Here is a 27489-nt window from a genome sequence, read left to right on the forward strand (position 1 = left end):
AAAACTTGCAGACTTATTTTTCCAATCTTCCGGGTAAATACCCCCAGCAACAACTCCATAAATCGTCCGAGGATTAAACAACAGTCCTGGAGAAGGGAAAAAAAATTTGATAAAACCAATGGAAAAACGTGCAACGGACATTTTACGTACCGTTAAAGGAAAGCTCGTAAAGTCAGTTTTACGGCTTCAGCTAGGTAACTCCATTGAGGGTCTCCGGGAAACGGCAGGCGATCCTTCGGTGAGAGTTACTGCGGGTTCTCAGGATGAACGGGTGATTGATACCGATGGAATTGAGTGATCATTCGCAATAACTCTGGGCGTACAACGGATCCGATTCATTCACGAGGACCATTGAATAGTTTTCGAGGAAAAGACCTTGACCAACTGGCATTGATTCACACTCAAGTATTCTTCATATGGCGTACAACCTGCATCTTATAAATCTCTGGAATAATGATATCCGATTAACCGTAGCTACCAACTGTCGGCGTAGCCACGGGGGAGGTTGAGCCACTAACTTTGCATCGAGAATTCTGGAAAAACGGGCAATTGGTTTCCAATTCATGGCACAACCTCGGTTGTACATTGGTTCCTAGTCTAGCTCAGTATTGGACTCGTCCGGGAGTAATGGCAGTCTATCGACCTTGGTTATCTTCCAGAAAAGATGCCGTGAAGGACAGAGATCCCCCACTGACTTCCTCCCACCTACAACCACAAAGTTAGAGCATTTCCGTGGGTAATGCTAACGCGTATGACGTGTGTGGATAATTGCTGTAGTTGCATCTATGCACCGTACCAGTCAGTGGTGGCGCTTGGTTGGTGGGGTTGCGGTGGCAAAGGGTGTCACCACCCGTCCCTCCCACTCCCACACAAACTGGAAAGGCCACCATACCCCTCAGTCGTACCACTAATCAAATTCAAATGCATATACCTGCAGCCAGTGCACACACGGCACTCACCCTCTTCCCCTCCCTCCGTTGATGAAATTATGGTCTACTGCACTCCGCGCTTTGGCTTTCCCTCTGTTTCACTCTGGATTGTACACGTACACCATGTATATCAGATATTTACCACCACTATGTGACACCATCGAAAATTTCGGAAAAGTCATGCCAACCGCTGGTGATTTCCAGGTGAATGTAATGGTTTTTGTTTTTAACGCTGATCAGTAGTTGATGAATGAAATTATTGAATTATCTGTCGATCGATACGAAGGCAAAAAACAATTGGAATCTCAATATTATCAAGAGCGCTTTGATTAGTTATCCTCAGTCACAATCGAACAATAACGAACATAAGATTTGTCATTGTTCTGAATGTTTCTGAATGTTGAGAATGGTTGGTATATCGACCGAACGATACCAAGCGAAGCACATAATGGAGGGTACAAGAAGCAAGTGAGAGAAGGGTTACAAGAGTGAGAGGGAAAAGTGTATAACAGGGGATGTGCACTTGCCGCAGGAGCCAATTATTCGATACGCCGTTCGCTCCGCTACGTGCCGCCACTATCTCACCAGCGCATCGAGTATATAACCCTTTGGCCATCCTCATTTCGCTGTTTCTCCCTTCGTCTCTCACTCCCGCATCTCCCTCCTTATCGCCCGCGACCTCTGCCTCATTTTTTTGGACTCCTCCATTCGGTTCTTTTGCGAATGGTGGCTCATGAGGAGAAGAGAGATATACTTTGCGGTGTTCAAGCTTTGAATAAAAAATAAAAAAAAAAACAACGACGAGGATGAGGAAAAAAAAAATCGTGAGGGGAGCGTCGCCCGGAGGCTGCGAGGGATCGAGTGGGAGAACATCTTCCAGCGAAAAATGCATACTCGATCGATTCCTCCTTCCCTTCACCTCAAAACGATGGAGGCCGATAACCGAGAGAAAGACGTGAATGAGAGTAACAGAAGAACCGAAGAATCAAATACTTAAAAACCAATGGATGGCTGGCTAGGTCGTTGTCGAGGTGTACGATGAGACGGCCATTACAATACCAAAATACCTGAGGATCGTTGGACAATGGACACTACCTTTCAATTGTATTGAAATCCTGGGAGTTTGGTGAAACAAATGTGTAACTAAATTCGTCAATAAATCTGCAAGTCAACCAGTTACTAGTGGAGCAAACTCCACACCTACCATTTTACCAAAGTGTATGCGTTAACCACAAGCCATTGTAGGCTTTCCCCTCTTCACGATACTTCACGCTTGTTTTCGTTTCCAACAATCTCCGCCATTTTGATTTCGAAGGAACGCCAATTTACTGAGGCACCTGGTGAGCGTGCAGGCCCGCCAGGCACCCACCTTACCCCTCTCTACCCCCCCCCCTCGCCACCTGTTCTTCATCGGTAATTGCAAAGCAAAGGCCAAATAGCAGAGAAAAGCCCGTTGCGGATCGAGAATTATAAGGGCGATGGTAATTGCAAAGGTATTCCCAATTTTCTTACCCCTTCCTCTGCTTGTCCATCTCTACACCTCATGACGTTATTTTTGCATTTATTACTCACATTTTCATCCGATTTCTCCTCTTCAATTAATTGTATGAAGTTGAAGAGTCACTTCAATTAATGTCGGAATATGTTAGGAGACGGTTCGTCTATTGAACGAGATCAAACGTTCCATCAGTCACGATATACTGAGGACTACTTTTAGACGAGCTTCTGGCGATGCTGTTCATCAGTATTTTCCACACTCGCCTCTATGAAATCCTTTAGCTCGATGGATGCTACCTCAAGCAATGACCATCCTTATTCCACTTGTCCTTTACGATCAGAGTACTGTCCCAGACAGACCGATACTCAGTTGGTTAAAGGCCTTTTTCTGCTTCAAACCCATCAACAGCCAATCGATTATCCAGTTGCATCAGCAATACCAGCCTCAAAAATGCATGGCTGGTAATGGCTCCGATGCGTCCAAAAGGACACGAGTCTCAGGAGAGACACACCAAGTTGATCGTTTCCTAAGAGCCCGTCCTTATGCAATTTTGATGATACTCACTTCCCGATTCCAACCGTGATCCCCATTCCCCTTTCCCAGTGCACTTACCACTCTGGTAACCATCTCATTCCATTTATAACCCATACAGACTCCAAGTTGGTGGAATTCACCGTGCGATATATCTATTCGGGGCATTTCCAATCATTGTAAAAACCCCGAACTGAAATATAAAACCATAAACTGATCGGTTTGAACGATATGGATTCATATATTATTCAAGAATACATACACAATCGTGAAATAGGGGATGTCTCGTATGGTACAACCAACTTTCACCCCCTTCTCCCTGGAATATGTGTGTTGTCACGGTTTTAACCATTGGTATATTTAATGCCGAGCGATGTGTTATCTGGAAATGGTTTTACAAGGGCGACATCCCATGGTGTACATAAACTTAGCATAGCGTAACGCGAGAAAGGTCCAAGGGGTACCTCAAATCCTGTGTTATTTTCCATGGGCCAAGGGCTTCTACCCCACTATCTGTCCTTCTCTCGGTCTTCTCATCCCCCCATTGCCTGTTGGAAAATCGTTTTCACATGTGAAACTGCTCTCGTTTCACTATCGCCATTCTCCCTTCCCGCAGGATTCTGTTCTTTCATTCATAGAATGAAAAAAAAAATCGCTGTGGGAACAATCGTACCTTGTGGACACGTAAAAATGTCGAATCTCATTGAAATGTATTCTATGAGCAATGATAAACAGAAGCAATCTCAATACACAAGAGAAATATGTTTAGATATTTTGGAAGGTGGTACGATTAGACAAGTACATTCAAGTCAATTGAAGGATAATCCGTTCAATTGAATTCATCCTTTTGTCGTGAATTTCAGAGAACTGATACGGTTCAATGTTGTTGAGGGGGAAAATGAACACAAGATTCGATTGAATTAAGGACAATTGTCAGAGATAGACTGACAATATCTTCTACCCTCCTCCTGAGGGTGAACTATCTACTGTTTACCAAGTGCTTGTTTTACCAGTAAGAATGATCTGTATGTCGGCGTCATCCATTTCCTTTTGCCTCCACATCCTGGACAAGTGAATAAACCGCGATGGGGAGGGATAGAGGGGTGGGAGTTGGCTGGGTTGTAATGTGTTATATCCATGAAACGGAGACACTTTATCCCAAGTTTATACCTGTAGGGTTGAGACAACAAAGCAGGCCTTTCGCAAGCCTGCCGGTGTTGGACGACGCCGGAAAGCCTCCACCGTGTCCACGACGCGTCGAGGTGACTGTGCGACACTGCATTGGGGAAGTTGGCGACTTCTCTGATTTACCGCTTCGTGCATATACACTTGACTTTAATGTTTTTTGTTTCATTTCGACTACCTCCAACCCCTCTTGTGAACACCAACCTAAAAAGAGTCGTTAAAAATCATCTCTGGTTTTTATAGTTCCTTAAAATGAAACAAGCAAAAAGATTATTGCACATAAAAGTTTGAAATATAAATTCGTTAGACTGTATGGATAAAGAAAAAAAAAAAGATATTTAATGACATTCTTCTTTTCGTTACAGGTAAGTCCCTGGTTGTTTTTATCTCAGACATCTTGGATCCTGGATAAAGTTGGATTCAGTGAAACGTGAAAAATGCGATGCCATGAGACAGTGGGAAAGGTAATCGAGCCACCGAGCTTGGTGGGAGTGAATTGGGTGGTATATGTGTGACTTGGTAGGTGGAAACCCCGTGGAGAAATCCCAGTTCGATTCCAACGGTGAAGATTGGCGTGGGCTCCTTGGCTTTCAACCGTGAATCTCCTTATCCAAATGCAATCCAGGACGAATTTTCGTGGGGACATTCTACGGTGTCTACCCTTTTTTTTTTCTCCACCTCTCTGTGCCCTGACAGGCCACCCAACTCCAATGTGTATTATGGAATAGAATGGGAAAGGTAGAGGTGGGTTGAAAAGAGAGTAGGCCTCGGAGGCCCATAACCCCATCAGGGCAGCTCCCTCGGGTAGCATAACCAGGCATCCCTTAGCACAGTCGTGTTCCATGCCGATGGGCTCCTGCGGTCTTGACTTCCGTGTGCCAATCCCCCTACACATCGTCCCACCCTCTTGGACTTACACATCCAGCAGACGCGACTCCACCAAACTAAATCCACCAGCGTCTCTATTTTTTTTTTTCCTTCTTAAGCATCAGACTGGCATGAGAATAAAATGAAACCGTGTCTCGTCTTTGGTATCTGTGGTACGGTTATTAACTCGCACACACGTCACCCGAGAAACTCGTGCACTTCAGCATCCACTGTGCCGCGTCGGTTGTGTTTTATATTGGAATCCTTTCTTGTTGGTTCTAAGCGAGACGCACCGCGCGTATATACCACCTTCCGGATTCCCTTTGATCCACACAGTCCCGACTTTCTTGACTTTTTTCGACTAATTATTCTCGGGCGGTCGCGTGCACTCTCAGTCTCTCTCTTGTTTTTTTTTATTATTTTGAATGGCCTTTTTTACAGAGAAAAACAAAACGGATTGCTTGAGAGACACTCGGAACGATGTGAAAACCTGTATTACTGTTGGTTCTTTTGAGAAAGATGGTGTGACCATTTTTGTAGATTGTGCTGATAGCGAGAAACGTCAGCTCTGGATTTTTTTTCCCTTGATTGGTCTGGTCTAATATTGGTATTCCCAGCGGGGGGAGTGAACTCAGCCGATAATGGAGGTGGCTAATAAATTTTCCATTAATATAAAGTAATCGGTCTATGCACTTAGAGGCACCGCAGTCTCGTCTTTTTTTCTCGTTGTCGTACTCTTCTTTTTGCGAGAGAACCACTTCGCCCTGACCTTTCACCGCGGCGTTAACCTCGATCGGTGGATGGAAGGAGCTTAGGGCAGGTGTGGAGTGGGGAAACGACTCTTGACGAGGAAAAAATTGAATCGCTGATCGATGTCGATGGGTTTCATCATGTATACTTGGCCTTTTTGAGACGTTTGAGGAGAATTATGATATAGTCGTTTTTTGAAACAATTGACTTTGAAATCGCTGTCTCTTCTCGTTATTCTCAATCAGAAAGATCCAATCGCAGTTGCTGGCATCCAGCTACTTGACATTGACTATCTGGATGATCACTCTATTTCGTTCATGAACCAATGACTTTAACTTGACAGCCACTCGGCCTGCTCAAAATTTCTGATCATCTCCAAGCTGTGATTGAATACAGATCAAGATAACCAGTCAGTTTGCAATATTTCACATCTTCGTGCGATGTCAACACTCGGCGATCTCTCCGGCCTCGCATCGATGGCCACACGAACCGCGTAAATGCAACGAGCGACATGATTAGCGGCCGTGTAAACAGATATGTTAAAACACGATGGCGCACAGTGTTGACACGGACCGACGGACGTGTCGTCGCAATACATCAAGACGTACATGAGCTTCTGGCATTCAGACGAACAGTTAGCACATGCTTGCCGACGAAAACACTGACATTTCCGGTGAAAATACACTCGTCTCGTTCGTTATTCTCTTTGTTTTTCACATTTGCCGAGTCAGGTTGCGTTGTTGCCAGCCACTGGGCTGGAAAATTTTTGGGCGACAGTGGTGGAGGCTAATCAAAACATTTGCTACGGTTCTCTTTGGTGGCGCTCAATTTATGTCATCCGTTTTATGGGATACGTGAGTATCTCCACAGAGTGAATAGTTGGTGTGGTGAAAACTCTTGGTTAACGAAGTCTTTTGGCATTTCTGGGTTCAGTTGATGTAATGCAAACTCAAAGGTACCTAAGTGCTTTAAGGGACATGATGTATAAGTGAAGATGGTCTGATTCTTCCTATTTATTTCAGTCACAACTTGAAAATAATGCTAGAGCATCCCAGAGAATCGTGAGTTCTATTAATGTTCTACAGTCACTTCTCGATAAATCATAAACTTTTCATCAACAACGTTCAATAATTTTCATCCCACTCCCCGGGGATATGAACCACCTGATTACATCTGAATCAGGCGGCATGAGGCAATCGTTCCAGATAACGCTAATCAGAGCGAATCATGAGTCTCTATATCTGCATAACTTCGATACATCATACCATGAGGGAAGCAAATGGGGTGACAGCAAACTATGGTGGTGGGTTGGGTTCTGGAATATGAGACTGTGCACATACCAGAATGGAGCAAACTAGTGCTGTGGCTTGGTGTCCCTTCTCTCTTCTTCTCTCCTCGTCATGCGGACCTCGGCTCTACCCATTATTATTCATATATTCCGTATCACGTCTGTTCGTACAAACCTACACCAGTGTGTACCGGCCACCAAGGGTCGTAATAACACCCCTACATGCCAGACCCGTAAATAGCTTCAGGTAACCACTTACCTCGGTGCTTTGTGACACCGGACTTTGAATCCCTTATTATCGATGGAATTTTTAGAACTCTTTTCTGACCCTTGTGACATTTTTTCACAACAATTTGATTTACTCGATTGTTAGTCATTGTTGAATCGTTGGAAAATGATAATGTTATTTTTTATAAAGAGGAGCTCAAGGCTCTTGTGACATTTTTTCCAGCTTGAAGACCTTTTATTGGATTTTTTTTATTACCCTTATGACATGATCGTCGTCATGACCTTCATCACAGAAATTTTTTTATCGTAGCTTTTCGATCCTTGTGATCCTTTCAATCTTTCAATTTTTCCAACGTTAGAGACAACAGTTTTATAACATTTCTTATTTTTATGAAATGTTTTTAATCTTCGCTTCCATTAATTTTCATTTTTTTATCATGACTCTCATCATTTTCATCAACAATGGGTTCTCACCAGGGGCCTAAGGATCAGAAAGTACGAAAATAGGAATATCCAAACCATCACCCTTCCACTCCCACAATCAATACACCCCTCGTTGCCCCAGCACAAAGTGCATTTGTGCATTATGTACCCCAGAACCATCGAATGAGGGATGAGTGGTATCCAAAGGGGTGGGCTGAAGAGGTGAAACCATGTTGGTAGATGCATGGAGGTGAGAAAGGGGATGAGGCATTTCTCGTCGTATCCAAGCCGTAATTGCTCGAGAGAGAACCCACCAGTGTGGATGTGCCCTCCAACCCACCATCTCCCTCTAACTTGGCCACTGGTCTCGATGGATCCAGCATACACGACCCCACCACTTCCATCCTATCTCCCCGATTCCAACCGGTGGTGGAGTCTAATTACGGTTGGTACGATCTGCTCGATCTCGGGTGCGGCAGGGAGACCACTGAGATTCTATTTTACACGGGCAAATGGCTTTTCGTATATCCATCTTCGTATTCCATCCATTAAACTTCCTCTTTTTATTCCGAATGAACGGGTAAATGGAGAAAAAAAATATTCAATTTCATCATAAAATTCGGCATTCAGGGGGACATGGGGTTTTCCACGGTCACTGGTGATTAGTTGATCAAACAGTTTTTTCACGAAAAGAAATATTCAATCAAAATTACGTATCTTTTCCGTGATTCCGGAGCGAGAAGCGGAGCTTTCGCTAATTTTTATCTGAGCACTGAATATTTCTTCCAGCTTGTGAATTTTTCAATTCACTCGAGACACCCCCGAATAACATTCTGTGTAGAAATATTTTTGTCTGTTGAATATATTTAATGAATCGTCGGAAGAATAATCAGAAGGATTTTCGAGGATTTTCAGAAAAGAATTTTCTTCTTTTCTCCGCATATCTCTAAACAAATTTGTCTCCCGAAGATGTCTTGATAATTCTTCGGAAGATTTCTGAACGGGAAAAAACCGATTTATGATACGACAATGTTAAAAAAGCGTCACATCACGAGAGGTCAATAAAAAGCGATTTAAACTCGTGAAAATTCATACGCGCTACGTCACCGCAGGCACAGCAGCCATAAAACTGCCGAAATGGATTATCCACTGGGGCTTCGCATAAAAATATCCAGCTGTCAATCCGCGTGGCTACTGTATTCCCGGCAATTCTGCAAACACTAGATCCCCATACACTTGTATTACCCCTGGCCGCTGTAATGTTAACGTGAAAAAAATCACTGAGACGTTTAATCCTTTTCCGTTGATCATTTTAACGACAGGACATCATGTTCTGATGATGAAGGGACAAATAATTGAGACATTCAACAAGTTCACGCACGTTATTCTCATTAAAAGTTTCTTTACAAGTCCCGAGGGAGTGGCAAAAACATTGAATCGAGTCGTAAACAACACCCCCGTGACTGTCAGTGACACTGGGGCCGTAATGACGAGATATTAAATAACCGGTGATTAGAGTCGCTTCAATTTTTTGCGCCAATGAAGCGGAGAAAAAAAATTCCGTTCGCCGAAGGTAATGGGGCATTGAAGCTGTATCGAAGATGGAAGAGATGACATGACAAATATATTTTCAGTCTGATATGGCTTTCTGCAATATTATTAAGAAATAGCGGGAGCATTTGTCTACTCTGCCAGGAGAAAAAGTTGAGTCGGAGATTGAAATGTTTGTCGTTGAAAGACTTGGAAATGTTTAACAATTATTTCCATTAAAATTTCCCGGACATCGTTCAATGAACATTCATAATTTCATACGTAGTAGCTGTCAATTACAATTCAATTATTTATGGAAGTTAAAACGAAATTCTCTCTGAGCTTTTGAGAAATTTTCTGTACATTTATTCTTTGTATTTATTACTCTCGATTTTCTCTCATCACAAAACGTTGAATAGTTTACAGATCCCTAAATTAATTTCGTATAAACTAGTTACCTTTCTTTTTAGAAATATAAATATACCTGTCACTGTTAAACCTCCCCAAACCATTCTGAACTTATTCATTTTTGTCCAGTGTTGAAAATCCAAATGCATCGGGATTTGATTATGACAGCTAACGAAGAGGGAAAGCGCCAAAATGAATTAAAAATTGAAGCGAGCCGCGGGCCTGGGGTGGGAGGGACGGGGGGGACGTGGGAGGTTGTGGGAGTCGGTGGGTTGAACGAAGAACAACACATAAAATGGATTGAAAATGCTGTTTCACCGGGAAAACCCGATAAACACACGTGTCATTAGAGAGATGACAATCGGTTGTATCATTTTCCCTCCGACATGTTGTAATACCCCAGTGGATCGTTAAATCTGATGACCTGTCACTAATTTAACGCTGCGATATCAACCCCCTCGTCCAATGCAATTCGACACATTTCGGAAAATTCAGTTCTTCATGTAGAATTAAATGCCCCTGAATGATCTTGAAATTACGGCGGTCGGATTATTTTTTTATTACCCCCTTCTCATACCGTTGGCGATGAATTTTGGCGTGCGTTGAAATACGCTTGGAATAAACCGTGAATAGAATGGTTATACTGTGGGGGAGTTGAATTGAAAAGTACCTGAGGCAAGGCTACCAGCACTGACAATCACCTGTCTAGCTTGTCTTCCTGCGGTGCGCGTTTCAAATTCCCTCCCTTTCTCCCCTCCTGTTCAGCTTCGAAAACAGGTGCATGCCTCATGATTCCCGGACAAATTTCAAACCGATCAGTTGTTGGTAGCTACCACTGTAAATTGAAAATCAGTAGCAGGGGTGGGCTACGTTGTGTTGATTATTTCTTGATCGGGTGACAACGAATACAGGTGGTGGTGGACAATGAGGAGGCTTTGTGAGAGAACATCAACGTCGAGAGGTTGTCTTCGTACAGCAATTATTCTGCCCTTGTCGATCATAGAAAATGTGCTGTTAAATGACCAGTTATTGATGGAGCGTATCAGCGAAACAGGGGTTCGATTTCCGATTAGTTGCACGAAGTGAATTTTTTTATACGCAAAAAATAGCACATCTTTTTCTAATTTTCCATTTTTCCTCAGCAGCGATTCGAACGCTTGGTGGATCATTCCTGATGACGTTGGAAATCTCATAGTTATAAAAAATTGCCTCAACCAACTTTCTACCACTCCCCCACCTATTATGCAGCGCTAATTTTATTCTCTGAATACCCAGGGTCATCTCGACATTTGTTGTCACGATACGAAATAAAAAAAAAACATGCTTGACACCACTGCATTATCCATAAGCTCAACGAACACCCTCCGATGCCATAAAAGCAATGGCTGCTAGGTGATATTGGTGATGTCGTGTCAAGGATCGTTCATGCGTACATCTATACGCGTGTTTCGCTTTTTTTATGAAAACCATGCAACCTCCCTCTATCCTCTTCTGCCCCATGTCAGTAGACACAGCGATCTTTGTCGCACTTATCCCACCCACCCTGCCATACGCAGGAACTACCCCACGTTTAGTGTCAATTTATTCGGGATTCCCGAGATTCCCGAGGCTTTGGCGAACAGAGCGCGCGGCTCTCTTCGCACGATCAGCCCCCAACCGGCCCGTTTGCATAATATTGTATTTATTTCGTCTTGCGTAACCCCTGCCGAATACCCCCAACCCCCTCCGTCTCATCCACTCACCCCCTCAGACCGGCAAATTCTAACCGTTTGGGGTATATTGGCAGAGAACCTCTGAAATAGGCTACATCGGGTTACACAGCGAATTTTCTGAGGGGCGGGGGATGGGGAGGAAGGATCTCCCATTCAGATCGGGTGATTTGGCTGGGGATATTGGATAGACCGACAGGAATAGCGTGAGATTTTTTCCGGAGAGAAAATCCCGGCTGTTGAGGGCAAATTCGATAGCAAATTCATCGCTTTATTGGGAAACTACAGGGGAAATGAAATTCAGGGTGCACTGCTGATTATTCTCTTCGGAAATTAACTGCATTGTTAAAATGTCTTTTCAAATTACGCGAAGAACAAAACAATGAAAGAATAAAAATATTCAAATTAAAAAAAATCTGAACAACGTATTAGCAGTGAAGTGGTGAACCGAGACATGTCATTTTTCATTAGTGCCCAGTTGTTGGTGGATATTTCGGAATCTAGTGTAGATAGCAGAATTTTTGTTGTAACCTTTTTTGTAAAGGGAATTTAGTACTACAATAAATGTTACCACAAAAATTTCGCTATTCTCTTCAGATTCGGAGATATAGCTCAAACACTCGAGTGAGAGATAAGTCAATTTATGTCGTTTTATCACTTCGCGTATTTCGGGGGAAAAAAATTGGAAAAGTACTCGACACGTAACTGAAATTTGGGTTCGATTCCGGCGCAAGTCCCGACTGGGCAGGACGGGATATGTTCTCTTTAAATGTCAAGCCTATTTGGATTTTTTCGACAATTGTCTCCCCGTGTTCCAGCAAACAAATGCCCTTCGCATGAGTTTGTCCAACATTCAGGGATCAGACTCCCACGCTAGCAAATAAACTAGCTATCCGCCAGGATGCGGAACGTGCCCAAAGTTAAATCTCCCTCCCCCTCTGCAACCCCAGCGTTCCTGCAATAGCATTCGCCGTTTGAGAAAATTATATACTCTAAATGGATAATTAAATAGCATGAACTGAAGTGACTGAAAGACTGACTGTGGATGATTGCTGGGTTCCGGCGTGCGAGCATGAGAGAAAACTGGGAATAGCCGCCCCAGGGCAATCGCACTCGGCACTGCATGGATGTCCGCCCCAAAGCTAAACTATCCACGGACGTTATAATTATCCATGATTCTCACAATTGCGAGGGCCCTGGGTTTTGGTAAGTCGATAGAGAGAATTAGAAGGATTACGAACGAAATTGTTAGGGTTGAGAGTTACCCCACTGTCATCATTGCTGTAGAAACGCTGGTGTCTGGGATTAAAAGGCTCTTCTGATCTTTTTTCAGGCGATTGCGTCGCCAAATTGACGTCAGTCTTTGTGTCACAACTGGCACTGTTGAAAAATAGAATTTCGGGAATTATTATCGTGTTGCTAATCCACCAAAATTTCAGAACATTTTGGCATTTGAAATTTCGGGGTTCGTGTAAAAATCAACTAGACCTGTCACTTTCCGTTTAACTTCAACCTGACAGTGAACAGAAAACAGGAAATTTTGCTAAATAATAAATTCTCCTCATTTTATTCAAATTTATTTAACATCTCACACCCTCGACCGTTCCAAATCCCTCAATAGCTTTAGACCTTCAAAAATTGAAAGAAAATGTTCGACTCTCCGGAGGTCGACAATTGAAACCCAAAAATGTCTTCAATTTGGTGACACTCATTTGAAATGATTGAGAGCCTGCCGTGTCCCTCAATGGTCTCAGTTTTTTCGCATTTCCATGTGAAATGTCTTAAATTAAGACCCCTCCTTGACACCAGTTTTCACAGCCAGATTTTTTTCCATTTTGTTACACAAGATTACTTCTCCCCCTTCCATTTCTCGTCTTCTCGCGTCGTTTCATTAGTGCGACACAATCGAGTGGTCGAGAAATGGGGGATGGGAGGTCCGATAAGCCTCGGACTAATCAATGAAATTGGGAGACAAAGCCCGTTGGAGGCCACGGGTCATCGTAGGTGTGTGCCTCTCAGAAAATTCACTTCGTCTGAATCACGAGAGTGAAATGGAGAGACCCAGAGCGACTGGGGTGGTCATGTCAGAGTTTGCTAGTTCCAGTGACACCACCATTGCCCACTGAATGTTTCCTCTGTACCATTAGGACGGACTGTGTGAAGCATTCAGAAACGAGGGAGACAGAGTGCGTGGAGACCGCCTGGTATTCATGTAGACCCCAGGATAGACAGGGTCGTGTGATAATGACAGGTCTGGGCGTCATGCGGTGATTGAGGTGCCCGTGTCACAGAGACCCGAATTCAGCCACGCCCCAAAACTCGACGGTCACCAATTTACTATCATTGATTTTCAGGTCTGATCAGTTTCTTTCGTCGTTCAGCCCCTGCAATTTGTTCCAAATTTTTTTTTATGCATCAATTGATGCCTGAACTCCGACTACTCTTGTCTCTTTTTCCTTCCGATTGGAAGCCTTGTGATCCCTCATTCCCCTCTTGGACTGATCTTCACATTTCGCCGACCTTCCACCGACATCGCCCCATTGAAAACCACTTAAAACTGCTGACATTCGAGATGAATAACCGAATCATTTTCAATACCAATCGAAGGAATATCTTAAACCCTAATCGAAATGGCTTCAACGCGTATTTTTTCAAGTATCGTCGGGCCACGATCGGTGACAGTGGCAGTCATCAACACCTCAAATTAAGGTATCCCGACTACGCCAACTTTTGCCCAGGTACCATTGCAAAATCACCCTTGAGACAATCGCCTCAGTGCCGCAATCCCCCCACCGAAGAAAAAACAAAAGAATTCAATGAATCATCTGATACTTACCATTCACCATTTTTATACCCCCTCAAATCTCCAGATTAAAAGGTTGACTCTCTTGTACCCAGAGTGACGAGGCAGATTACCGTAAAGATAGTAACATCCCAAGCAGATGGAGCTCGGTCTCGCCTGGTTGCACGCTAGAATTTCTCTCTTCTCTCGTGGTGGCGCGAAACATACAATCTTCCACGTGTATACACACATAGGGGCCCCTGAAGGCTTATCTCAGTATCGGGCGAACCCCTCGGGGCGCGTCGGAACGCATACCACATCGCATTCCATTGTACTTCCTCCGCAATTACACTCGTCCCAGGCTAACTCTGCCCCCTCACCCAGCCCCTCCACATGCTCAGCATTGTATATCACGTGGGAAATCTTCAAGTCCACATCAATCACTTTTAATTCCCACTGATGACACACATACACACCAGTTCTGATTGTTGAATGACATTTTTCTTCAATTTTAAATGTCCCCCTCAATTCCTTGTTCGCGAATTCAAAATATCAGACATCGATGATTGATTGAAGACGACAGGAGCCATTATCTCCACTGCATTAGTGAATTTCACCACCGCAAATTGAATGAACTGGGAAAGTAACGAACGCCTCGACCAGCCGTGAGCAATCCAACCCCCAACCCTCTGATTCACCATCTCCACCAGATCCTCCACAAGCCGCGATGAAGAGGACCAGAAGGACAGACGGAATGAAGGCATTAGGGGTGAGTGACGCGCTGACATCCCTCCAGCACCATCAAAACCCACCTCCTCAATGCCCTTCGTCTGTACCTCACGAGCTCTCTTCCGTCAAATCGCTCGACCAAGGTAATCCCGTCGAGATCCGTTGGCTGGGACAAACCCCTTTCCATCCACTCATACACTCCAAACTGCCTCTATCCTCTATATTTAACGTCGCCTCCACTTCTCCTGTATGTCTGCTCCACTATTCGCATCATATCCTGGTCTTCTATCCCACCCCTCGTCCATTCCCCTTTGTAGTTCTGCACCTCTCGTTTGCGATGCCGCGTGATGACGAGGCGCGATCTCCGCTGACTCCCACGCCCCACTCGTTAGCCAGAGTCAGCAGACGTCGTCATCGACGTGTCATTCAGCGCCGCATGAGTTCTCTAGAGTTTCTCCCGCCATTTCTCCTCATCCCCATCACTACCCGGGCATCCCTCTCCACCATGGCATCCTGATAACAGTGTCTTCTGGAAATGTATCATTCGTCCTATCATTATAATCCATCCAGCCACCATGACAGACAGTCTGCTGACGCAGCAGTCAATTTTTGTCCAGGCAAATTGATGTCAATGACCAACGAGAGATACGAATATGGAATTCAATCTGGATACAGGACAAATGACAACCATCCTCATCATGTGGCAATTTGAAATAAATTTTTTGTCACGCTCGATGAATCGACGTTAGCCGGTGATTATCCCAGGGCGTGCTTGCGACAGTTTCGACGTGCTGTTGAAAAAGAGGTGGTTAGCGTTCACGAAATAACACCCAGAGGGTGTTTATCGGCAGTCGTCTGTGAGGCAATCGGCCTAAACAACGAGACTCATTTACACACTTGGATCCCATTGCTATCTCCGGTCTCGTTCTTCTCGTCTCTTACTACCATACCCCACACTTAGGAAAATACCAAGCTCTAGCCCTCACCAAATGGCTTTCATATTGTCTTTTTACCGCTCATTTTCCTTTTACTGCTTGTTTGGAAGAGGCCCCTCCCATTCAACTGGCCTCCATCGAGTTTTCTAACCCCTCACCATTTCAAATGGGTTAATTTCACTCGTTCGCCTTCCACACCGAGGGGGAATCACTGAATCCCTCAGCAATTTTACCATCATTCTGTCGTTCAACATTCAACCCATTCAACATTTTGGAGGTCCGCTGCTCTAATCGATTAGTGAGTGATTCTTGTGGGGGCTGAACTGCATATCGACGAAGATTGGAGAGATTTGAAAAGCGTTCACAGGTGGAGGAACACGAAGGGGAGGCAACTGCCAGCAGCACTTAAGACTATTGTTTTCAATGTAATTGGATAGCTTGCTCTTCCTCGTTCGCCACTCTCTCTCTCTCTCTCTATCTCTCCTACCTTCTTCACCCAGCTTTTTCATCCCCTCGTCCACTCCCTTGCTGAGCGATCCCCAAGGCTAGGGGCCTTCCCATCGTCCCCAAGAAGAGAGTGAAAGAGAAGAGCATCGACAATTATCCTGATTGTTTTATGCATACACCAACAGAACACCCGTGGATACAATCCCCCGGGGCTTACCCAGCTAGAAACACCATCTCCAATTTTCCATCTCACTCGGTCACTTCTTTTTCTCTGGCAACATCTCTCTCCCTATGGTCTCAGCCCCGGGGGTAACTCCTCTCCAGTGGACTTGAGCCAAACGGTTGCGCACCGTTGTCGTTACTTCCCTCGAGTTTCCGAGTTTGCCGCACCTGCGTGTTATTTACTGCTGTCGACTTTGCTGCTGGAGCTGCCATCAGGAGACGGCGAGATATGACAGGTATACGATCCCTGACCCACTCACCTGTTACTATTTCGAATATTGATAATGAAAGTGTATCGCCCCGGGAGGTGGATTATTGATACCAACAATTTGTGTGATTAATTCCTGAGCAGAAAAATCTTTGCCTGCGGACGATCTCAGAAATCTTCAGAAGAACCATTGAAAGACCTGCGGAAGATCCTCCTGGTGAACTAAACAGATTTTTTGAAAGGCTTTCGGAAGACGAATTTTCATTAACGAATGAAAATGTCTATTCACATGAAAACAAATATTTCTCTTTGGATAATTATTCAAATATCTTGGAAACAAACAAGTTTTCTATAAATATAATGAAATAGTAATCTCTGGATGATCCCAAGGATTTCTAGAAGATATTGCAAAAACAGTTTTGCTATGCAGCAGCGCACCTCAGGTATTAACGAACCATTGATAAAAAATTCGTGTGGCACTCCTTCTCAAATCTTTTTCAAAATTCCATCCACTTATTCTCCAAAATCTAAAATCAACAAAAGATGATTGGCCGTTAGAAGTCAGAATGCCGTGAAATTGTCCAACGGACAATGCATCTCTGATTTAATTAGGATAAGAATCAGCGGATCGCTTTTCGCTGCATAATACAATACCCCCGTGAAAGGGCGATTGAGGGAGGGAGTCTGCCATCCTCCCTTCCTCCATCCAGTGTTTGATACCGGGTGTTGTATACACTGTAAATAGAGGAAAAGGGAGAGGAGATCTGGGCTTTGTGCTAACGCGCAGTGGTGGTGACTAGCGTGGGCTTGCCTCCAAGAAACATGATATACCGGGTGCTAGGGGTTTGCGGGCTGCGGCTGCTACCGTGGTTTCCAAAAATACCACAGGGTCCGCGCGAACGTGGCAAAAAGTTGCGCGTCGCACGCCACACAACAGGGAATGAGAGGCGGCGAAGGGGTGGAAAGAGGAGTAATACTGGTGAGAGCGCCACGTGCTAATTATGTAAAAATATGATGCGGTGCTCTGGACGCGGTGGTCAACGCTTTTATGTGGCGAGGATGCTTTATATTTTTTTCGCTCCCACCTTTCTCCCGACTCCAATCGATGGGACGGGACATACGTGCGAACGGCGCGACGGCGGACGAATTTTCATGAAATGTCGACGCATTCGTTCGGACAAATCACAATGGCTTCATCCCTCTATTGATAGAACGCATGAGGATATGTGAAGGCTGAATTTGGAATGAATCTTCTTTGAATCAGATAAAATAATACTTCAGTCATCTCATCGCGGAAAATTCCACAACGCGGAACATCCGAATTCACGAAGAATTCCGTGCATATCTCTCGTATCGATCCAGTGCATCAAGAATCCACGGGAGTTTGATGTTTATCGGTGACCCCAGTGTTCAATTTCATGGGTAACGCAGGATCAGGATGACAAGTCTTGCGTAAGGAACATCGAAACAACCGCAACCCATCTGCGCTGATATAGCGCAGTGATAAAAGCCCGACTATCCAACCAACTGACGCGTTTTCATATATATTTTAAAACCCTCTTGCTTCCCGTTTTTTTTCCTGGCGTCTCTTCGCACAGCGGACGATAGCTGCACTCTTTTCCGCGTCCCTCTCCAGCCTCTGGGCGATAAATAATATTTCGCAGGTGCACTCTGGGGATACAGCGGTGCTTGTAACCAGCGAGGATAGCACGAGCTATACACACTTCTTTTCTAAACGTGTACCTGCGCCTGTAACCGTGTCGGAGCGTGTGGCGTTGCATGCCACCAGAGTGAAATACGGAGTCTCATTCTGTCTTTATTTGCCCTTTTTATCTCCCTGCCCGCTGTTTTTCACTTTTGCACTCGTGGCATCGCATTGAATGTCTGAAATTAAGACATTTTTAGCCTTTTTTTTTCTATTATCAGACTCATCTCTGCACGGAAAGGAAATATTCAGTAAAAATTACGGAACTGGTCACACAATTTGCTATTTGAATTCATTGACCTGTGATTTTTGTGGGAATGCAAAAGACGAAATATGAAATGTTGCGCGTATTCTCAACTTCATCCTCGATCGGAGTATGAAGTTATTCCCGAAGAAGTCAAATTTACCAGAAAAGTACCGGAATTTTTACGTTTTTTCTCGTAATTTTGATTGAAATTTCATCTCTGTGCATTGCTCAGTCACTCTGCAATTGCATCATCAATAAAATTATCATTCATTGTATATTTACAGCATCCCTACCCCTCGGAAGACCAGAAGAAGCAGTTGGCACAGGACACGGGGCTGACGATTCTTCAAGTCAACAACTGGTGAGTTATACAATTCAACAATTCCATTACTCTATGATTCCACTTTGATAAACAACATGTTAATATACGAGCGCGCGATTCATCCAGCACAGATATAATGCCAAGCGTTCCCCTCCCCCTCAGAAAAAAAAAATTATATTTATGAGAGGGAAATCTCAACGCGATCTCTCCACCAATTAATTATACCACGTGTGCGGGTTTCCGAACACCAAAGTCGGCAAAGCCACTTTCAGATAGCAGACGTGTAAACATTACCGGTGCACTTTATGCCTTCAGCTAATCTCACTGAGATTTTCTCAAGTGTTTTCAGTGTCTCGGGTTGTACACACTCAACATGAAAATCCACCGGTACATCGGTATCTGCTATTATGTTGCTAACTTTACGATTCAACGTATCTGTAACGAGTGGAGATGATCGCCGCACAAGTTCCACAGATATCTCAGGTAGACGGTACAAAACGGCATTTCACCATGAAAATACCATAATAAGTGATATTCACCGTCAAATTCTTGAGATTAAAATCAACTTATTTTAACAACTCTGGAAATCCAACATTTCATGTCGCGAGAAACGGGGATATAAATTTTCCAGAGGGAAAAATATCGTCTTTCTTGGTGGTCTTTACGGATTCTTAAAATAACTGGTAATCCCAGGACAGGGGGTTGGGTGGTATGGGGTGTGGAGCCTTAAACATTTTGGTACACAGGGGTAAAAGGGTTAGGAACAAGCTCTCGTCTTAACTCACCCCTTCTGGACCGCCAGGGGGCCGCTTCTTTTCAGATACGATGAGAGAACAAGTGATGTACAGAATGGTCTTAGTTCCCCTGATCCCAGTCCTGGGCTTTTGTTATCACACTCCTTCCTGATGGATGTTTTCAGTATGGGCACCTGCGCCAACATGAAAATTACGTCCTCACTGTTTCCCGGTCGCCCTTCCTCTGGTTCATCATTTGGAATTAAATTCAACGGGGATAACCGGATATCGTTGGAGTTGTCCCGAAATTTTTATAAATTTTTTATTTGATAGCTTCAGAAGAAGTTGAATGTTTTGGGGTGTACTTCGGCGGTTGGCTTTAGATTTCACGCTGATATAAAGCAAGCGAATGGATGGGCAATGGAGAAGTGGAGATGAGGCAAAAAAAGACATTGAGGAGAGTTGGGAGGAGGGAAACTGCGGGTGGCTTGAACTCAGTTATAAATATCTCTCGTATTTCTTTAATTGTATTCTTTGACGAAAACAACGAGATTTATTTTCGGATTTTAACGGCAAATTGAGAATATTGCTCGTCGTCAATTGACATTTTTGTCTGTGTTCTTAAAAATAACGAATGTTGGACTATTATGAGATTTCAAAGTGAGATATTAGTATTTTTATCACAATTTTTCAGTTTCACGATCAAATCAAAGTCTATAACATCATTATTACGAAAAATGTTACACAGTTCATAAGAATTATTTCCAAAAAATCATATTTAACGGTACTTTATTCGAATATTTCAACTCAGGTAACTATTATTATTTATGCGCCTGTGCTTTTTGACATAGAATGATACTGATTGCGCGCCGTATTTGAATTTCCCGCCGCGTACTTGCACATAATAACCAATGACAAGGCAGTCGTCCCCATGAACTTAGCAGACATTTCAAGTGAGAAATTTATACGCTTGTGTCTTTTGAATAAGATTTTACGATGAAAGAATCAATGCATTGCCAAATGAAGACGCTAAGTTCCTAACTTCGGGGAGAATGAGACAAAATGAGAGAAGATCGAGAGGGGTTTGTGATGCTGTTGGTAATTGAGCACAAATCAAGTTCAAGAAGAGACTCACGCGTCGAGTTAAACATCCCAATGGGATTTGCGGAGATACTCTTCCTCGGAGCAAGCGTTTCTGCAATGCATTCTTCAAGCTATCATGCTGGTAATTGCCCTCACGTGCGATCTTAATTGCATAAAATAACTTCATTTACCCCTTTTTCTCTCATTCCATTGTAAATGATTTAATTATTCGGGACAAGTTAGCAGACATGATGAGAAAAAATAACGAACACAGACTGATGCAGAACTTGCTCTGCATTATTGTCGCAAACATGTGATACAAGTAAACGTTGAATTTTCCTTCTTGTACGGGGACTTGTGAAATATTTCACCCCGTGAAACTCATGTTTCCGTAATGTAATTAGACCATGTGGCCGTTGGCGCCCCCTTACCCCATCCCCTACTCTCCAACCAACACCACCTAGAGCTGAGTGAGTGGGTGAGAGGAACGAGAGAGCTCCGGGAAAATTCTGGAAATGGTTAATGCTTAGAAATAGCTGGCCCGCTAATTAGAATACCTCGGAGGGTGGGAGGGAGGGGCAAATGAAATAATTCGTAAATAAAATAATTGCTGAGTGGATGGGGTTGAAACAGGGAGATATATCAAACCTACATCCTTCTTGGCCCACTCCAAGTACTCGACGTTTTTCGTCCACAATTTTCCGTCACATATATCAACCTGGACGGTTGTTAGAAACGCTGCCAGCTTGTTGCCTCGCAGTGTCCATTACCACTGCACATTACCTCGGTTTTTCTTTGAAAAGCTCAATTAATAAACAGTATTAAAAATATTTTACGCTCTCGTTATGATTTTCTTTAATTAATTTGTGTGGAATATCCGATAGCAATGGCTATCAGACAGATATTGAATAGAATTCAAGAGAAAAATATTTTTGAAATGTTATTTTGTTACCATTTTGTAAATGAAACATGAGAATTTACGAAAAATCTCTGGCTGAAAATATTTGCTCCGAATTTATCCCAAATATCCCAACGTTCATGAAACATTCAATTTGGCTTGAAAGTGAATTTAAATTCCCACATTGAAAATTCAAGTGCAACTATTGTTGAACTTGCCACAAAAAGAGGATCCAAGTGTGATGAACAAAGACCGGTCCTGATCGTGAAGATAAAATACCGAGTGAGAGTGATCACCACAAGTGATTCGTATCATCTCCAATATTTCCTCGACTCAGCGCACATTCACTGTCTTGTCTCAGAATCATGGAGCCGAGACGCAGCAAATTTGTACTAATATTCTCGCTAATTCAGACGCACAAGCATCGTCTCATCTTCTCAGTGCCCTCTTTCGCATTCTCCCTCATCCTCCTCTGTGTTGACGGGAGAAGAGAGCTGAACTAATAAACTAGGAGTTATTTATTGGTCCAACGTAGGCACTATATTTTGCGATAGTTTTGGCACCGGGGTAATGTGCCTACATTGCCAGGTGCCACAGTTGTTTATACGTTTATCTCATTCGGGGATGAAAAATATATCCACCAACGCGGAACATATTAAATGGTTAATTAATTGACCTCCCGACAATGTTAAAATTTATCGTGAATTGCTGTTGCATAGTTGGGATTAAATAACGGTCTTGCAATAGGAGAGGTGCCTTCTAGACATTCTAGATGTCTTGCGGGAGGTTTTCCCTCTTTTCTTTAACACCGGTGAGGCTCCATTACTTTTATTCGAAAACTTCTGATTTTGTTGGTCGGCCAAAAAGCTTTTTCGAATAATCGTACGCAGATTCCTGCAAAAATTTAGCTTCTTTAAATTCTGAGATATTTATCAAAAACTGGTCAATTATCAAAACCGCCTGATCTCGCCACCACTTCGCCGCTGCATTACGAACATCCCTTTATTAAGTCTTCCAAAGAATGTTTTTGGATCACCAGAGACATCTTCCAAAGATCTGTTGATATTTCCTCTAAAAGTTTCACAAAAGTCTTCAACAGACGACAATCTTCTACTCATCATTCCTCCAAACCTTCCCAATTACTGGTCCATTCCAATTTCCAACGATTCAGTATACAAATTAACCAAAACCTAGTACTAGTTTTTCTTCCATAATATTGACAGCTTATTGTCTCTGCACACCACTCGGAGCTTGATTTATCCCAAATCTCCCAAAGTTTTGCTCCCCCAAAAGGCCGGGAAGCACAAATGGAAAACGGATTGATTAATCGTAGTAATTACCGATCAACCCTCGCTAATTAGATATCCGACTCTTGCTACCCCTTCGCATCTCTCAACCCCTGGAGAGTTTCCGTTCTCTTTGGTACGAGGATAGCGGTTGAATGTGGGCGGTTGCTTTCTAGGGTGCCACACTCACGCTGACTTGAGATACGTGAATAGTGGTGTTCTGAGAGGGTAAGGAGGGGGGAGGAGGAGGGGGTTTGGAATTTGTGCAAGTGGATGAAGGAGAACACCAAACAAGATTGACAGAGCTAGCCAATAAGCTAGAATTAAGGTGGTGAACACACATGCTGCTGATGATTTTCGAGAAGCCAACGAGCCCATAACCGCCATATTGTTTGTGTAATCAATTGTGCAATGTACGATGGCAAAACTGCTCTAATTTGTGATATTCCAAGTGTTGGAGGCTATCAATCAGTGGTATTCGCTCGAGATAATTCATCCCCTCTTTCTCTCACCCGTCCAACAATCGTTAAAGTATTTTCTGCCTATTTTAACATCCATCTTAACATGTTAAATTTACAACCAACAGAATGTAACTTGGAGTCAGCTACTTGAACCTCCTGGGGTACCAGTGATTTTGTAAAACGAAATGTCTCGTTAGTAAGTCAGTTATACACGAGAGGCACCCGGTGTTGTCCCGTCGTTTCGCGTGGTTTTACAGCGGTCTAAATTATACCAGTACGCAGTTATGATGTTAACGAGGGAGTCTTGTACTGGTATTGGTATACACGGAAAAAGTCAGTGCAATGAGCCGACGTTTGAGGATGGGAAACCGTTGTACGAAGTAGATGAGTTGTTGAAAAAGAAATAACAATCCCTACGGGATGCAACTGAAGAATGTTGCCATTAGCATTGGAGACATATCACAAGAGAATGTGTCACAATATTAATTTAGAGGACACAATGTGAGATAAAATTATTTCCGTACAGAATGTATGATTTTTTATGTTTTTGGAACTGTTAGCAGAAGAAAATATTTCCTTTGGGACTGATGACCTGCGGAAAACAATTATTGTGTCAAAGATCTTCCAGAATTCTTCCGAAGAATTAGGGAAAAATCTTTGGAGAATTTTCCACGGGTTTTCCAAAGACGTTCTCAATTTAAATTTGAAAAGACTTTTTACAAGAACGAAAGTAAATTTTTGCTGTCAATGTACAATTGACACAACTCCTTCAAATTGAAAATTGCTCATCGAAATGTATTGAACCACAAAGAGCTGTTTTTAACTCAGACGTTATCGTTTCGTTGCGAGGGCGTACACACGTATTCACATTCTCCTTTTCATTTTTATCCAACCCAATCGTATTTGCATGGGAATTGCAAGGAGAACAAGCCCAGCTCTTCCCGCAATGGCACTTCTCCACGAATCGAATTAGACTCTCCAGTGTTCACCTACACGCATCTACAACGCATTTTTTGTCCTCATCCTGGAGCAGGTTTCATGTGTATATATATTTTATTTCCCGGGCTCGTTGATGATCGGTAGCAGAGACGTTTCCTACAAACAATCGTCGACCCACTCAGACGTACACGGAATAAGAAACAGAGAGCTCGAATAGTTTTTATTGCATTAGTCTCATTGTTACGTCTGCATCTGCTGTTGAGTTTCTCTCAGCTGTATCAGTATCCCCCGGTGTATCACTTTACGTTCATTGAGTGCTTGGTATTATCAGTGGCGTAGGTAGACAGCACATCATCGTGCGTAATGAAGCTGAGGAATCGATGAATCATAGAAATCATTGATAAATCCCAGAGAAACATCACCCCATAATTTCTGATGTGTCCGAGTAATTCAATGATTTTCTCCCGCCCTTTGTATTCATCCAGTTCAACGATGAATTGATATTATTTTCAACTCTGACGCCACTGACACCTCACTCCACACCATCTAATGCAAGTGAGCAACGCGAGAATGAGTGAGGGGTGGCACTATGGAAGGCTAAATCGCTTGATGCCATTAGTCTCGACTTTGTAAATAGTTTTCGCCCAAAGAATAACAATCTACTTGGCGCCCAGCGCAATGGGGGATGTGTCCCCACCTAACTTCAACATCCCTTTGCTCCTTACCGACGAAAAAGGCACAAGGGTGGTGTACAGCTGGCAAGGGGCACAGCAACATGGGAATGCTTCAGTCGATCATGATCGATCATTTGGGATTACTTCTGACCCTTTCTGTCCAGATGAAAGGGTTCAAAGACTGACCATGACGTATTCCGTTCCCCTTCGTCGACACGATATTTATTTTTTTCGTCGGAAAGATTATCGTGTTTATTACACAAGCACGAGTCAAGGGTTGGATATCCCTCCCTATCCCTCCCACTACGTTCTTCATTCATCCTGAAGTGGTGGAAGACAGGCAAACACTCCTGGCGATTCTCGTATTACAAAGACTCATCTCAATTGGTTCGTTCTTTTTCCTCTCTCTTGCAAAAAGAAATAATGATGTAAAAAGAGATATCTCAGTCTAGATCTTCTGATGTCTTCATTTTGTACGAATGAAAATTTTCGCTTCCGGGAATGCTTTTCCTTAGTACAAAGAAATGCCGACGATTCTTGGTGTAGGACTGTGTCGACACTGACGATAACGGAACTGAGGGATCTCATTTATTTTTCACCCGAAAGCCCATTCTATCTTCTCTATTTCCTCAGGTGAATGAGGACAGAATCTTGGGGTGGTTAAAAATAGTGAACACGAAAAATTTTTCGCTCCTCACTCCTTTGCTGCCTCAGAGCAGAGGACCTTCTGATGGTACAATGCTTTCATCATTGCCGCGGTCTTTTCTTTTCATTTTGAAAAGAGGTGGATGCTGAAAATAAAAAGAAGAGCGTCGTGAGCGGGACTCTTGCAGGCTCGTCTTTCTCTTACGCTTCCCTTTTTTTTTATGATGGCAAAGGATCCATTGTCGTTTAATGTAGGACTCACTTTCCTCTTGACTTTGGCTGCTGCGGGGTTAGGTATCATGTCTCCTATGCAAAGGCCCTTTCACAATCTCATCGTCTTTTTTTTTCCCCTCCGTTTGTGACAGATTCCTCCGAAGAGAAAAAAAAATCGTTTAGGGAATTTATGATGACCTGTTTGAAAAGAGGACAGTCTGACTCCTTGAGAAATGATGTGTCCACTCTCTCCCTCTTCAGGGGAGATGGTACATATATTTACCACCTTGGTGACGGAGCTATCCAATATTTTTTTCATCTCTTCATCATCAAGAAATGAAGATATCTCTCGGGACATTACCTCTCACGATTGTAGGATGATTGTCGTACAGGGAAGCCCTGCGGGATGCTGCCAGATGTTTTGCCATGGCGACCCAATCAGACACAAACCCCCCGAAGCGCCTTTCTGCGGTCCTTGCACCACCAACGACGATCAACCATCAAACAATCCATGGTACACCCCATCCAGAATGTCTAAACTCACTGACAATCACAACATCGAGGCTCTTTTTTTTGGCACAAGACCCTTGCAAGCATATGCCTTCACAGATCCCTTGATTATTTTCATCCCCTTGTTCATTTTCATGGTGTTATCCACATGTTATTTGTTCTGATACCATAATGACTGAGGGTGGTTTCTACTCATTCGTGTGAAGAAAACAATAGGAATTCTTCTGGTATGTCGTTTGACAACCTTCAATGAAGAAGGCCCATCAATGAAAGCGTTGAATAACGAATAAATGTAGTTTTATATCCATCGTAAAAGACACCCACGTCACAAGTAGAAGAGCCCTAACAACCAACTTGACATATCTTTACATGCCAACTAAAGGGAATGAAAAAAGGAATAGGTGACCGGTGATATGGCGTAGTTACAGCCTCCTTGAGTCCTCAGTACGCCATTCGGAAGCTCGTTTGATGGTTCAGGAAGATCGTTATTGTCTCTAGACGCAGCCCAACGCCATAATACCCGACCGTAGAGAGACCCGTTGACCACACATTCGATAACGATGAGGTGAGCCGTGGAAATTGTTAAAAACTTCAGTTTCCTTGTTTAGGTTTACGGTTCTGCGGATTCCGAATGCCGCTCCTCTTTTTTTTTCTCGTGCGCTGTCTCTCTGAATGTCGATGGTCCACGGGTTATAACGATTACCGGTGGACTTCTTGGTGGTATGAGCAAGACAGCTGGGATTTTGCTGCTGTTGGAGAGGGAGAGATGCCACTATAACTAAGTTTTTATTGGGCAGTATATTACCTCGATGCGATAGCTTCCGTCTCGCCAGTGTCTAAGTTAAGCGGATAATCGTATATCTCTTGTGGCTTGGAATAAATGAAATCACCGTGACCACCTGCCTTGTGTATACAACAGTGGACTAAATTCTTGGGTTTTTTATTCCGGTTTAGAGAGAATGTCTCGCGACATTTGGAGTAGGAGCGCCTGACTCTGGACGACATCTGTCATCCAGGATGGGACAGATATAGCGGAGAATCATTGGAGGATCACGACAATTTCTACACCTCAAACGGAATTTGGGAATCTTTGAATTGTATGT

At 43.4% G+C, this 27489-nt stretch overlaps 1 protein-coding gene across 3 annotated transcripts in view; it reads left to right on the forward strand.

Annotated features, from left to right (window-relative positions):
* LOC135162349 (homeobox protein homothorax) overlaps window positions 1-27489 on the forward strand; it is a 291410-nt gene that overhangs the window by 197010 nt on the left and 66911 nt on the right. For all 3 annotated transcript variants that reach the window (XM_064120707.1, XM_064120709.1, XM_064120708.1), the window contains one exon: window positions 18906-18982. In XM_064120707.1, coding sequence (XP_063976777.1) covers window positions 18906-18982 — 77 coding nt within the window. The remainder of the gene's footprint in view (window positions 1-18905; window positions 18983-27489) is intronic.

The sequence above is a fragment of the Diachasmimorpha longicaudata genome, chromosome 5 (genome assembly GCF_034640455.1).
Source record: "Diachasmimorpha longicaudata isolate KC_UGA_2023 chromosome 5, iyDiaLong2, whole genome shotgun sequence".
In the NCBI taxonomy this organism is placed as follows: Eukaryota; Metazoa; Arthropoda; class Insecta; order Hymenoptera; family Braconidae; genus Diachasmimorpha; species Diachasmimorpha longicaudata.